This window comes from Coccomyxa subellipsoidea, assembly GCF_000258705.1.
Source record: "Coccomyxa subellipsoidea C-169, whole genome shotgun sequence".
In the NCBI taxonomy this organism is placed as follows: Eukaryota; Viridiplantae; Chlorophyta; class Trebouxiophyceae; family Coccomyxaceae; genus Coccomyxa; species Coccomyxa subellipsoidea.
This window is the reverse complement of record NW_005178031.1, coordinates 931,898-946,726: the sequence shown is the minus strand read 5'-3', so window position 1 is coordinate 946,726 and position 14,829 is coordinate 931,898. Positions and strand designations below refer to the sequence as shown.

At 53.6% G+C, this 14,829-nt stretch overlaps 3 protein-coding genes across 3 annotated transcripts; 1 reads left to right on the top strand and 2 right to left on the bottom strand.

Moving 5' to 3' along the window:
• The first annotated feature begins 162 nt into the window (after window positions 1-162).
• COCSUDRAFT_48132 (hypothetical protein) lies at window positions 163-3,690 on the top strand. Its single transcript, XM_005645971.1, has 7 exons — window positions 163-404; window positions 537-652; window positions 1,141-1,313; window positions 1,734-1,924; window positions 2,159-2,323; window positions 2,565-2,816; window positions 3,136-3,690. Exons 1-7 carry the CDS (start codon window positions 279-281, stop codon window positions 3,334-3,336), a joined length of 1,224 nt encoding a protein of 407 aa, XP_005646028.1. The 5' UTR covers window positions 163-278; the 3' UTR covers window positions 3,337-3,690.
• A 531-nt stretch (window positions 3,691-4,221) lies between these two features.
• Window positions 4,222-10,542, bottom strand: COCSUDRAFT_56697 (WD40 repeat-like protein; the record flags this gene model as incomplete). Its single annotated transcript, XM_005645970.1, has 14 exons — window positions 4,222-4,343; window positions 4,921-5,078; window positions 5,370-5,446; window positions 5,805-5,969; window positions 6,198-6,289; window positions 6,451-6,668; window positions 7,182-7,335; window positions 7,662-7,827; window positions 8,157-8,254; window positions 8,458-8,569; window positions 8,991-9,116; window positions 9,268-9,429; window positions 9,568-9,805; window positions 10,469-10,542. The coding sequence occupies 14 exons, from the start codon at window positions 10,540-10,542 to the stop codon at window positions 4,222-4,224; spliced, it is 1,962 nt and encodes a 653-aa protein (XP_005646027.1).
• A 1,235-nt stretch (window positions 10,543-11,777) lies between these two features.
• On the bottom strand, window positions 11,778-14,543 carry COCSUDRAFT_2514 (WD40 repeat-like protein; the record flags this gene model as incomplete). The annotated part of the gene is made up of 8 exons (XM_005645969.1): window positions 11,778-11,964; window positions 12,247-12,393; window positions 12,616-12,716; window positions 12,902-13,003; window positions 13,186-13,413; window positions 13,740-13,916; window positions 14,115-14,214; window positions 14,332-14,543. Coding segments are annotated over 8 exons (1,254 nt in total), but the record flags the coding sequence as incomplete, so codon positions are not given.
• Between the last annotated feature and the right edge of the window lie 286 nt (window positions 14,544-14,829).

Here is a 14,829-nt window from a genome sequence, read left to right as displayed (position 1 = left end):
CGCTGTGTCAGACGATCTCAACATGGTACTGCCGGGATTTTCCAATATTAATAACCCCAGTATAGAAGGCCCTAGGGTCGAGGAAAACCACGTCAGACTGAGGGTTTGGGATCAGTCCTCTCTAGCAGAGTCCTCACACCATCGATACTCATCCAGACTGCAGTCTAGCGTGTTCTGTAATACAGCACATTTATTATGTTTCGCTAGAAAGAACGCTCTAGGCGTCTCGTACGCAATCGGGGAAGAGTGCGAAGGATCAGTGCACCAGTCAATATAGAATGAGCTCGTCTGGTTGGTGTGATTTGCCGTCTGATATATGGGACCTCGTTCTGTGCAACCTTGTATCTACAGACCGGGTGTATTCAGTGGCTTGCGCCGCTGAGGCTCTGGCAGCGCTGGGCCAGGTCTGACTTCCAAGCCAAGGAACACTTCGTTTATGAATCATCCCTTGATCTGAGAATGCGCATTGCTGGACGACATCACCCTGGCTATCCTGCTTTAACAGAGTCCAACCTGTGGGTGTGCTCCTGTTGAAGGTTTGCAAGCACACCAGGCGTCTAGCGGCTGAGAGGTGGGAGGCTTTAGCGGCAGGCTGCCCTTCAGTCCCACCTTGCCCGCTCACGAGCCTGCCCTTCGTATTCGGACTGGACAGGTGAGCAGGCTCCTGCAAGCTCGTGCACAGGAGCCTTATCTTCTGGTCTCACACTCTACTCACTTTCAAGGCCGACACCACAATTTTGCTTTTGTTCAGATTGCCAGTACTTTCCCCTGTAATCTATACTCCTCTGGAGCTGGTGGCCTCAGATGACCTCTGAGTGGGGCACACTACCACATGACATCCAAAGCAGGAATGCTTGACGACAGCCCCGGCTCAGTCTATGTGTAAGTCAGTCTCTCTGAGTCTTGAAAGACAAGAAATGGGTAGTGTCTGTGCCAGCTGCTGCAATCAGCAACACCAGCTTCTTGCGGACACTGCAGCTCCGCAAGTGGCACCACGAATGGGCAGAGTGCGTGCCAGCTTCGGCAGAATAGGAGACCAGCTATTTTTCTGACGCTGCAGCTAGGGGACGGGAGTAGGGATGAGCAGAGTATGTGCCAGCTTCTGCAGTGACTAAGCCCAGCTTGTTTCCAACGCTGCAGCTCCGCGACGGGGGAGCGGGGGATTTTTTCGGTATCGCGGCACGGGCGGCGGCTGGAGTGGCCCGCGGTGGCAGTGGAGCTGCACCGGGGCCGCGATTCGCAGGTCAATTTTGGGCCGCTGGCGCTGCAGACTTGCCTGGCCATTTTCGGCGTCAAGCGCGCCGCCGACTGGGGTGCGCTCACCCCGCCTCTGTGCCCCCGAAACAGGCATCGGGCAGGTCAGCCAAACGCATGGCCATAGCATCAAGTGTATGGCTGGGTGAAAGCTGCCTCAGCTTTGTGGAGGCATTTGCTGATCCAGAGACTGGAGGTCCCCATGCTCACAGGGTGCACTGCCTGCCAGCATGTTTTAGACAATCCCCAGAGTTTCCTTGAGCAGCTTCTGCTAGAAGATTAGACTGCTGCTGACAGAAGCAGGTGCTCGGAGCAGCGCTCTTTGCCCTGATTGGCAGGGGGTTGGAGAGATGAGATTGACTGGAGTACAATCCAGTGGACACGTGAGCTTTGACAGTGCCGCTGGAGGGTGACGAGAAGGCCAACGTAGCATCAAGACTGGGTGAGGGGAAGATGACGGAGTGTTCGGGGTTGAGCAGGGGACTTGGAGGCGTGTGCGGCGGAGCTGCGGGCGCGGCTGCCCACGCCCGGGCAGGTGGGCAGCTGCCGGGCACCCCTGAAGCTGCTGCTGGAGGTGCGGCGGCTGCGCTGCGAGACTCTCGCGGGGCCCGAAGCCAAGCGCTGCTTCCACCTGTCCAATGCTGACCTCAGCTGCCTCGCACTTGTGAAGGTCAGCCACAAGCTCAAGCCCCTCATTTCTGGGAACAGATACGTGTTGTTCATGCGCCGTCGGCATTGGCATGGTCCAGCTTGATCACGCTCGCGGGTTCCCCAGACTTTCTTTTCAGTGAATGAGCCAGCATCTTGGCCTGGGCGATTGCCCAACGGGTTAATGGGGAAATACATGGCAGCAGCTTGACAGTCAAGACGGAATGCCAAGGGACGGGTGTTTTGTGCAAAGCAGGAACCGTCGCTGTTCAGCCGCAGCGGCAGGGCGAGGCAGTACCGGCTGCTGGATGCGCAGAGGGCCGCGCGCGACAAGTATGGGTCGGAGGCGGCCATGCTGCGGCAGGCACGGCGCAACCGAGAAGCCGCACAGCGATTCCACAAGACCAGCAGCGGTGGCCAGGTGCAACCCGCTTGCTCATCTGCAATGTCACCGAGAAAATGGCTCTTTTTCTGCTTGGAAAGCAGCGGCTACGCTGTCGTTGTGTGTGCATGCTGCTGCTGGGATGTGGATAAGTCTGCGCAGGAGTGCGCAGCACCGCAGTGGCTTGCGGCGTGTTTTGATGCCCTACCAGGGGCCAGAGAGGTCAAACTTTACGAATGTCAAGCTGACAGCTGATAGAATCGTTGTGGGTGGTGCGCAGCAAGAGCGGCAACGGCAGCTGCTGCTTGAGTTGGAGGCGCGGGGACTGAACATCTTGGACGGCTTTCTGGCGGCCCAGAGGTACATCCAGGGTTTGCCTGGGGGCCCCAACGGCCTGGCGGGGACGCCTCAGAGTTTGGAGGAAGCTGCGGAATCGATCGCGCGGCGACGGTTCATCGTCGCGCACTGCTCTCCCGAACGCGCTCTGGCGCTGGCCGGCTGCCAATGGGCTGCGCAGGAGACGGAGCAGCTGGTGGGGCCAATCATGCTCTTCTTCCAAGTCTCTGCCTTGCATGTCCAGCCTAGTTCAATAATGTGGAAGTGCTCTCTTGTGCCCAAGGCTATTAATGTGTTTGGATTTTATGTTTTCTGTATTGCACTGGACCCTAGGCCACAGATGATCTCTAGGTGGGGCAATCTATTACATGATATCAAAGGCAGGGATACTTGAAGACACATCTTCTGCGGAAGAATCTTTGCAGCATAGACACTGTCTGGGGTCAAAGATGACAGCAGCATTCATAGAATGGTCCCTGTGCGAATTTGAGGGTTCCTGGGTTGCAACGCTGCAGGCAGTGAAGGACAGGAAGTTTTTCCTTTGGGAGGAGCAGCTCAAACGGGAGGGCCTGCTGGAATGGCTGGAATCCCAGGGGAGCCTGGCAGAGGCTTTGGAGTGCTCAAACCTGCCTGCCAGCATGCACAGGGAGATCAAAGAATGGTTTTTGGCTTGCAAAGTGACGTCCACCACCATAGCACGTCAAAGCAAATGTTGAGCACATTATGGCAAGGCCACATTTTTTTATTGCCATTTCAGTAGGAGTGAGAGAGATTGAGAAACACATGGACGCATGCAAGAATCGATTTCTTATTTCTTATAAGACATGCAAGCAGACATAATGTCTGCCAGTTGTGTTGCGTTTCAGCACTGTTGCTACTGTATACAGATGATTGCTTGTCAGGTTTGTCAGGAAATGATGGTGCTGTGCTATAGAAATACTGCATTGTTACACTATTAGATAATTGCTGCCCATTGTTGGATTTGCACATGGCAGTGTATCGCACTGCGATGCTCATAATATTGCAAATATGCTCACAAAACCAGAGAATGTAAGGACAATTTGCAAGCCACAGATCTGCAGGCACTTGACTTCACAGTAAACTCACAAACATGCATGACATATAGGCAAATAGCACACAGAACTGCAGAAGGGAGGCACAATCAAAATCTGCTTGTCTTTGAGGGTGCCTTGCATCGCCTCATCACCCTTATTCCTCATGGGTGAAAGCAAAGTGATGTTCATAATCAGCAGCAGCTCCTGAAAATCACTTCTTTCTCATCCTCCTACTTCCCCTTACCAGCGACTGCAAGTGTAAAACGATGCATCATGGGCCCTGGTGACATAAAAGTAACAAGAATAGGAAGAGCCTCACTCGACAAAGTCACTATTTAAAACCTATTCAGGCATCCTGTGCCCGTCTTGCCCTTGCGGGTTGCATGCAGCATCAGCATCAACCATTCCAGACTAACACTCCTTTAGGGAGTGACTCCAGCTAGTCTTTAGACTTATTTCAGCAGCTTATTTTAATCAAGCTTTGCAATTGGGTATAATTTGGGCGCATGCACCCCTGGCAAAGCTGGCATTTCACCGGCGGAACGCTCAAGAGACGGTGTAGACATCGATCATGCCCTGGTCAGAGCCTGCGTACAGGACCAGCTCGCCCGTGCCCCACTTCACATCTGCATAGTGCTGCACCGTGCTGACGCCCGCGCGCATGTTCTCTGCATCACCCAGCGGACCGCGTCAATGCAACAGGCAGGCAACTTCAGCACCCAGTGCTTTAGAGCTTCAACCTGCCACTCAAAGGGTAGTCACACCCTGACTATTCCGGTGTGCACTGCGAAAGGCATTGCAGCTGTGTCTTCTGAAACACTCCTCTCTGGCGTGCACCATATCGGTGAGGTTGCTGTGCATCAACCCAGCGCTTCAGCGCACAATAATCACGCCGAGACAGGGCACGGCAGGAGCATTCGCTCTTCTAAAAACTACAACGAAGTCCTGATCTACAGACATGACCCACAGCCAAGGGATTCACTTCGCACAAAGCAGGGGTTGTGGATGTGGAGGGAGGGTCTCGCTGGTTCACCATTCAAGGGGCTGCATTCACAGTGAGGTATAATTTCAATGGTGCTCACCCGGCGGTATATATACTCAGCACTGTGCCCACAGTTGATTGGGTCTTGCTTGTATCTGGTGAGTCCATCAGGGGGTTTTATTGCAAATTGCAGCTTGTCTGCAGACGCACCTTGCCACCTGGCAGGAATAGCGTGTCTTGTTGATAATATGATGATGACTCACCGGGCTGGAGGGAGGAGTCAAAGGGGTCGGTGTAGTAGAGGCCGTCGATGGTGGAGATCGCGGCCCAGCCGGGGGTCGCCCCCAGAGCGACGCGCAGAACCGCGCTGTTGTCCATGCTCACCGACGCCATCGGCGCATTCATGCCATCCCTCGCCGACCTGTGCATGCCGGCAGGGGTATTTACGCATGGCAGCAGGGGCATTTGCGCATGGGGGCCGGGGTATTTAGGATAAGGTCATGCTTGCAGCGTACCACGCATGGCAAGGTGAGCCTAGCACAGAACTCCTTGTGTGAGCCGTGTGAACTGTGCATGCGCACAGCAGAGGCATCCCTGATGGCCTGCTTCAGCTGTACCTCCACGTAAACAGGTGGAAGATGAATTATCACACAAAAGTAAGGTGCACCACCAGAGACGGTTTTGCAGGCAGGTCAGGTGATGGGTTGATCACCTCAGATCCCACTTGGAGATGTAGGTGTCCAGGCAGCCAGCCACCACAGTGGTCTCCCGAGAGTCTATTGTCGTCACCTGCGCAGCCGCAGCCCAGCATGTGTCACCTCTGAATTTCTTGCCACCTGGCACCCTCGATGCAGTTGCACATCTGGAACTTGCACGAAATATATAGGATTATTTTCAAGAGTCCATCTCTCTTGCAGAGCCGAGTAGTCTGCAAGCTACACCATCTCAACTGTCCTTTGTGTAAAGAGGGACTTTCATCCTCAAGTGGGTTGACCCGGCACATGCATGGCGCTCTCCGTGGGAGCCTCTCAAGCACCGGCCACAGTCAGACCTTTATGTGCCCAGATATTCAAGCAGATGCCACGCCGGGTCAGGCCATCGTCTCCTTGTCTACAGAGCTCTTTCAATGACAGGAGATAGCGCCCACCATGGCAGTGCTGTCCTCATGCGAGCTGTGAGTGGAGCCGACCAGGGTCATGGCGACAGTGCGCTGGCGCACATCCCACACCGCGATCGTGCCGTCCTTGGCGCCTGACAGCAGCACAGGGACCGCCCCCAGAGGTGCCACAACAGTCACCAGGTCCTGGGTGCCCTGCACAGCACGCCACACCACTTTGACTTGCTGTGCAGGTTCCACACACTGGAAAATGCATTCCCCCGCACGCTTTTTTTGCAGCAAAGGAGAGCCGTGAATTGCGTTCCATCCACGAAGAGAACTATTATATTGATGTGAGAATAGTGTTCCTGGGAGTTATGGCAGTCGTACAAGGCATGGTGGCTACAATTTTGCAGCAAAGTGGGGAGCTGGGAGATTTGGCACCTTCAGGGTGGTTGTAGGCTGGGCTTCGCCATTCTGCGGCAGGGAGTTGAAGTCGTACAGGGACACTATGCCGGAATCGCCCATGCGCTCGCCTGTGCCAACCACACATAATTTTCAGACACAAATCCCCAATAAGACAGCAAGGCATGCGATATAGGCCAGGCCGGTGTGGTAGGGCCACGACAGTATGCTCTGCTTTGACGCCAGCATACTAATTTCAGGTTGGATGCATGCTCAGATGCTCAAGCCTCACCGGTGGCGAACTCGGAGGTGCCGGGCAGGACGGCGACGGAGGAGAGGAGGGAGGCCGGGGAGCGCATGAGGCGCGCGCAGAGCTCGAGGCTGCCGCGCCCTGAGCGGTACACGTCGATGCAGGGCGTCGCGTCACGGTGCAGCCCCACCGCCGCCAGGTGGCCCTGCTCCGCCGCCCACGCCAGACCGTTGTACGCATACCCGGGCGCCGCCGACAGCCTGCCAACGGACCACCACTGAGCTACTAAAATATAAGGCATGTTGCATGCTGAGCCTTGTCCAGGAGGGGTTCTGACAAGTAGCCCTTCTGCTGTACAGGAGAGGTGGCGATTGGCTTTCAAAACCCACGCAAGATACAGAGCGGTGCAAACGCTGCGGACTGGTATTTGCGCTCAGCGCCCAGCCTGAATGTGGTGCATGCAGGTAGCACTTCATTCATTGCTCTAGGTTTCTAGCCAAGCTACAGCGCCGTTCTACTTGGGCTCCAGAAGAATGTCATGCATTCTCCTAGATGCCTGAGCGCGGCTTTGGAGACCGGCTAACACTTGTGATCTGTCATGGACCTAGACGATTCGTGTCTCCTAAGGAGCAGTTCAGGTCCCGGACTCACAAGCAGATGTGCTACTTGTGAGTCATGGCTGCAAGGGCAATCTGGCAGAGGTGGAACCAAGGAGCTACCGTTGGCTGCAGCAAGGGCTCTCAAGACAAGCAGGCGAAAAAGGGAATTCGCACCGCTGGAGCTGGTGGCCCTGGGTGTCCCACAGGATGAAGCTGCCGTCCTTGCAGCTGCTGACCAGCTGCTGATTAGTTGCATCCCATGCCAGAGAAAAGACGCCATCGGCGTGGCCCACAAAAGAGCCGGCTGCAGTCAACCGCGGCTTTGCGCCTGCCCCAAACAATTGCACAATGAACGCTCAATACCACATCAGGCCTACATCTTCAGAGGGGTAAGCGTCATTGCCGAACTGTTCTTTCAATTCACTTCTGCTCTGGTTTTCACACCCGCGTGGCCTTCTCGGGCCTGCGCTCCTTCTGAGACTCGTGTGATTCCTCATTGCACATCAACTATTAGGGGGGAGATAGTTTACCTCAAGCCACAGTTGCATTAGACGATGCATACAGAGCATGGTGACCCGTATTTGCTGTGCCATGTTTCAATGCATGGCAATCATCACAACTAGCACAGGGCAAAGATGGCATGAGCGTTCTTACCTGCATGGCCATTGGCGCTTGAAGGGGCACTGCCATTCTGCGAGTGTAATGGAGTCCAGCCCATGCACTCGTTGATGTAGTCCTTGTCATAGTCAAACTCTGGCTCCAGCGCCTCCATCTGCTGCTTCAGTTTCTCCAGGAACTCGCTTGGGCAGTTCTGCTTCAGCTGCACCAGTGCACACAAGCGATGTTCAAGAGCTGCATTCCTTGTCCAATCTGATGCGGTCTCAGGAATACTCTCCAAGATCTGGGTGCTGCAAGGGCAAGAAAAAAGCCCACCTCTTCCCAAGCATGAGGGGTATCTGATAAGGTGATCCTTGCCCAAATGCAATGCCATGTGAGAATAAGTGGGACATGCATGGTGAGGAGTGGATGCATGGTCCGGAGCATTTGCATGTTTGGAGATCCATGCCTTTCCACGCTTGTAAAATTGTGCAGCATGACATGGGACCAGGGGTTCACGGGGCTGTCACAGGCTGAGAGCCAGGAGCCCACCTGCTCTGCACAGTGCTCTGCCGTCTTGCCCAGCATGGTCACTGCCGCGCAGCGCTTCTTCTCGTCTTTCATCAGCGAGCACAGCGTCTGCACAGCGCCTGCGTTGCAACCCACGACCACTGATCAAATGCAGAAGAATCGAATGCTTGCGTACATCCATTAATCCTGGTGTTCATTGTCTTTGGCAAACATTTGCCGAACCACATCACTGGCGCAGACCGCATCTGCATGCATCGATTGAAGCATTAATTTGACTTGTATTGCATTTGTTGCTGCCTGATCGGGATGCGGAAAGCCTCACCTGGGACTGTCACAAACTCCAAGGTAACTAGGCATGCAAATGCCTCGGCTTGTCCGAAGAACTCTGCCCGATTGCAGTTCACAGGTCGTGGAAGGGTCAGGTGCCTCAGCACCTGTCAAAAAACATTTCATTCATGGACCCTTCACATAGGCCACAACTTCAACGTTGTGCTCTATCATATAACGCAAGGAGCCATAGAAGTGTTGGAGCATAATTTTATGAATTGATACGACCAAAGGATGAATGGGAAGGCCATTAGGTTAATTTATCAAAGCTGTCACTCACATTCCCAACAAGTGGCCCTTTGAGATCTGCCCTGAAGTGTTCTGGCAGCATAGGCAGGATGTTCATGTAGGGAACCTGCGCAAGACTTCACATATTAGAGCCTGGAGAATGTACACGAGCACAGCACACATGAAGGCATGCAGCATGCAAAGCCCGAACAAACATTCACCAGGGATGTCAGAGTGTGAGGCAAAAGGCAAAGCCCATGCAAACAGAGCTTGAGGATCTTGGGACGAGTTTAAACTCACAACGGACTTCCCATTGGCGACCATTTCATCATCAAAGATGATGCTCATGAAGGCTTCAGTGAAGTACTCAAACATCTGCTGCGGTGTGCCGCTCTGCTCCAAGATCCTGTTTAGATCACTTGACACCTGCCGATACAAGTCATTTCTGTCAAAGAATTGGTGGTCAATGATATGCCCTCCCAAAGGCATTCTTCAATGCACTTCCATGTTGTGTGAGAGGAAAGCCACTACGATTTTTGGCATGTGCCATGACAGTGGACAGTGCATGCAAGCTTACCGATTCGAATTTCTCAGCATACCCGTCCTGGCTGCAATCCAGCTGCATCATGTGCTTCTTCAGAGCATTGACAACCATCTCTCGCTGCAGCGGCTGTGCCTGTGGCGGCTGCTGCTGCTGCTGCTGCTGCATGCTGTTGGCCACTGGAGTTGGCAACGGTGCCTGCATGCCATCACATCTCTGAGCTACTTTCCCCAATTAACAAACACGGTGATGCACAATGATGTTGATCCCTGGGGCGGTATCCTCTGGAGAGACCTTCCCGAGTCATGACAAGCAATGCAATGAGCAGAAAATCACCTGAGTGGATGACAGAGCTGGCTGGTGGGGAGTGGGTGCTTGCGACGCTGCTGTCTGCGGTGTGACTGAGCCAGATGAGGAAGTGGGTGCTGGAGTGATTGGGACGGATGCTGCTGGCACAGTGGTGGCTGGATGTGGCAGGCCAGGAAAAGGCATGCCTGGGGGCGGCGTCTTCGGGCGATTCAGCTTCACCGGAGAAGGCTGCGCGCTCTTCACAGAACCTGCCTGGCTTCCATCCCTGCGAGGCACATCGTCCTGCCTGCTCAGATCTAAGCAATGCCGACCCCGGGTCTAGGGCCTATGCAAACCCACTCCTGCACAAGAATCTTCAGAGGCATTGGGGCAAGTAAACTAATAGAAGGCTGTTGGTATTAGCATGAGGGGTTCAATTCAGATGTCACAGTGCAGAACAAATCCTTCCTGCTGCAATTGAGAGAAGTGCTCACATGTGCTGGGGAGTGGAGACTGTTTGTGGGGACGGGGTGGCCTTGGATCCCTCTGAAGACATCCCCGGCGTTCTGTAGGAGCTTGAGGTGGATTCACTACCACCCAGCGCGGACCCTGCTGTGGTTTTGACTTGAACATGATCTGTTAGATTCCTGCAACAGAAATTGACGGACATCAGCTTGTTCAGCCCACAGACGCAACCAATTGCGCTGCATATGATATCCGTTATAATCATCACGTAGACTCATAGCATGGCCAGTCTACACCATCACAACTAGGGGCCTGTACTACATCTCATGGAGAGTGATGAACGCAGCCAGCAAGTAATCACAAAATGACGGCCATGCAAGACACCAAAGACAATCAACACGATTTACAGCAGAAAGTAAACAACAGCAGCTGATCCGAACACATATTGCTCAAAGAAGCTTCCAATGGCCATCGGATCACTTACCGCAGGGTGTTCAGCAGCTCTGTTGCCAGATCAACCTCGTTCGCCTCCAGCTCGATCTCTATTGATATCTTCATGTTGTCCACCTCTGTTGAGATTTGGATCGCCCTTGATCATCCAGCAGAAATCACAAGGGCGGCAGGGCACAACAGAGACCATGCATGCTTACCCAATGGGTGGCCACGTGTCTGCAAGAGTCATTCCCGCTTCTTGCTGCTGTCTGATTGTCCCAAATGCCAGTTCTACTGAAGTGTTACTCATTGCTCTGCTTGAGACCAAGTCCTGTCACAGAGATCCTGTCCTACGGATGTCTGCCATGCCTCCTTCAACTCCCTCCTTGATACAGCAAAGTTAACTCTATTCCCCACACCAATCTAGTAGGGTAGTACCAGGAAGGGCATTGCTAATACTCCTACTTCTCAGTTCGCCACTGCTACTACAGTAAGCTGTAGCTGGATTATAGAGGGCAGAGCTCATGCCAGACAGTCATATGATTTACTCCTGGAGACACTGCATGCACATTACTAATCATGAGGAGCAATTTATGCCGGCAGTCAGCTGTACCTATCCAAACTTTTAAAACAAGAGCCGGAACAACTTGTTGCAATCACTGCACCACTTATACATGGACCTGCAAACTGTAAGGTATGTAGCTGTCTTACTCCCGTATGTGCTAATTTGCTGCATGTGCAACCTGCTGAAGCAATCCAACCAACAATCCAACAGTGTACATGAGACCTGTTCAAAGCTCACTTCTTCCTCTTCTTCCCATCCTGCTCATCATCCTTCTTCTTCCTGCCCCCCTTGGCCTTGCCTGGCGGTGTGTCATCCTCGCCAAACACCACTGTAGCTTTGCCCCCCTTGGCCTTGCCCTTGCCTTTGCCGGGTGGGGTTCCCTCCACCTCCACCTCATCTGCAGCTGCAGCTGTAGCGGAGGCTGCCTTGCGCTTCTTCTTCTCTGTTGCAGCGTCGTCGGCGTCGTAGCTCACAAAATGGTCAGATCTGGGCGCGGCCCGGTTCTGCTTCTCTGCCGCCACCTTTGCGCGCTCCGACTCATCTTCGCCATCTGACAGCACGCAGTCAATTTCCCTTGGCAGTGTCCCAAATGAAAATAGCAACTTGCAATTTTCAGGGACAAGCTTGGTACACAGGTCTCACCACTTCATCCATGAGGCATTAGGGACCCAATGTATGAAATGACCAGCCCTGTGCCCAAAGCCTTCAAGCGTGGATTCATGATAAGTCTTTTCAGTTGAAGGCAGCGCTCAGTAAATTTAGGTAAGATATGGGTGGCAGCGGCACCTTTGCTGACTGGGCGCCAGGCGTACAGCGAGCGGGAGGAGCCCGAGATGATGACATCAAGGCGGGGGTGTGGCTTGTTGACAGGGCAGATGGTGGAGAGATTTGCGTCCACCAATTGTGTGAGCAGCCGCCCAGTGGACGCATCCATGATATCCACTGGATGCAGGGCCGCTCCCCCAAAATCTTCCGAGATATACCTGCGCTTACAACACTACTCACTTCGGTACTGCCCATAAGCAACGCGGCCCAATCCTGCTTGCTATCCTTGCCTGAAAAGCTTGATTTAGAACAAAGGGGCTTGTCAATGATAGCTCAGAGAATCTGCAGCCCTCATATGTGTCCATACCTCTAAATGCCAAAAAAAGGGAGAAAGTGGGACCCCATAAAAGCAGGACAGGACATGCATGCTGAAACTTTGCAACAAGGCAGGTGGCATGTAGGATGCGAATGGTGCTAATAGGGAAGGACAGGGGAGGCACCTGCCAACGATGATGGTGCGTTCTGCGGCATCTTTGGGATCCCACTCGGCTCGGAAAGGCGTGAGGTAGCGGTTGAAGTCATGGGAGTGCACAATCTCACGGTCAGGTGCATCGCCCGCCGATAGAATGTAGTCCCAAATGCGCAGCCTGCACAACAGAATCCTTTTGTGTCACATGGCATACAACATTCCCGTCTGCACCAGGGATGAGAAAATGACGGTCTTCAGCACCCCAGCAGCAGTGAGAAGCACCTACAGTGGATTGCAGAACATGGACCTGGGCTAGGACAAGCATGCATGCCCACTCCATCAGGAGTCTTCGTCATGATTTGCAGGCTGCGGTATTTGGGAGGTGTGTTCAAGGGAGCACCTGTTGTCGATGCAGGTGGTCATGATCTTGGTACCGGAACCAGGAGAGAAGTATGCAGCATTGACCACCTTCGGGTGATCCATGCATGCTACTTGCATGGGCTCGTTGCCAGCTGTGCTCCCTGCATTAGAGGAGCACGTCATCGATTAAAATCATTCTAAGATCCCCACTGGTCCATCTGGCACGACCAGTTTCATTTGAGAGCAAAAGCATGCACACAGAGATGTGCAGCTTGAGCATTAGAGACCAACACACCTGAGCTGCCACTGCTGCTGCTGCTGCCGACGCTGGATGACATGGCGCGGATGTCAAAGATGCGAGCGGTCCAGTCATTGCTGCCCGTCATCATCAGGTTGCAGTTCATTGGGTTCACGTGTATCGTGTTCACCTGCAAGAGCAAATTTCAACAGAACCTTGCCCTAGGTTGCAAGACATCTACAGCAATTATCGTGAAGATGCGCACCCTTCCATGCCTCTTGTACAGGTGCAATGCAACAGTCCACAAATGGCAGCAAACTCTGGACTTGGCTGTGCAGCCTGAAAGAGGGGGCAATATGCTCTTTGCCAGACCTTGTTGCCCTTCTTGTGCAGCTGGTGCTGAGCAATCTCCTGATTGGTGCGCGCATCAGCAAAGTACACCTTGCCCTTGTTGTCGCCAGCAATGATGAGCTGCCGCTCTGCGCATACGTCTAGGCCATACAGCATCACCCATGTGCGCTCGTTGGTCACCCCCTGGATCCATCCCTCGGGGTTCATGTTCAGCACGGTGGTGTCAAAGCCAGTCTCCACATCAAACACCTGCCCATCATGCAAAACCTAATTCAAGCCACGACATGATTGACCCATGATGAAGAAGTTGCAGAGTTGCATCCAGTATCTGTGCTAGAGGACAGATCTTAGCAATGATGGTCATCCACACGGGTCTGAACCTTTTCTACAGGCAACACGACACCAGAATGGCCATTGCCGGCCTGGTCACTAGGCTCTTTGAGATGTCGGTGCATACCAACCAGCTGTGCCCGCTTCACACACTGTAGCAAGGTCTTCGTTGGCAACGGTGACTCCTGATTTCACTGAATACTGTATATGCCTATCATGAGTCAGGTTGGTGAGACAGGCCTCACCTTGCAGAGGCCGTCGGAGGATGCTGAAGCGCACTGCATGTCATGCAGGCGCCCCAGGAAGCGCAGGTTGTTGGTGAGTGCGCGGTGCATGCTGCCATGCACTGTGCGCTCGTGCACCTTCTCAAAGTCCCACACCGCCACCTGCCCCTTCTTGTCCCCACTCACCACTATGTTGTCCTGCCATGCAGCCCTCCACGCTTCAGATCACCTTTACCACGTGTGAAACATCTGTAGAGAAGACTGGACTGTTCTCAGAATATTGAGCATCCGATTGAGTCAAATAATCTGCAATATATGCAAGACAGGAGTATTGCCAGGTGTTCAGCAAGTGAGCAATATACATCAGTCATGGCATGCATGTGTCCAAAACGGCACCTTGGTTGGGTGGAATTCGAGGCAGGTGCACCGGCGCGAGTGCAGCCTCAGCACAGCTGCATCCACCAGCCAGTCGTTCTGCTCGATGTGCATGTCCTGTCTCCTGCAGTTGCACAAATGCCCTGTAAGTACCTGAACAGGGCCAGGAGTTGCAATACCAATGGTGTAGAATAGAAAGCAGTGCACGGGCGCAATTCAGACATTCAAGAGTCCTCACCGTCCATTCAGCTCACGCTGTCTGACGCAGGCGAGCATGCCATCAGAGCAGATGCCTGAGGCTTGGCGGCAGCCGTGCTCTGGAGCAATCCGGAAGGGGCAGGTCATGGTGGTGTGGCCTGGCTGCTTGCACAGGTAGCACGGCTTGTAGGGACAGTCGTGATACACTGACCCCACAAAGCCTGCGCAGTGACCCTTCTTGCCACAGACCTGCAGATTGCACAATCAATTATCATCATTGGCAAGCAAGCACACTGACGGGGAATGTTTGTCACATTGAATTTAGAACCAGCTGAAAGCACAAGAGTAGAAAGATGCTCTGTACAAGGTGAAATTATATGCCGCACAAAGCACAAGCTGGATTACCCACATGACAGACGAGACCCTTCTTCCCAAGAGAGATGGTGATCTTCTCCCTCTGCCCGCTTGGCCCGGCTTGTGCGTTGGAAGCTGTCCTGTCATTCTGATCTGCATCCGCTTCCCCGTCCTCATCATCAGC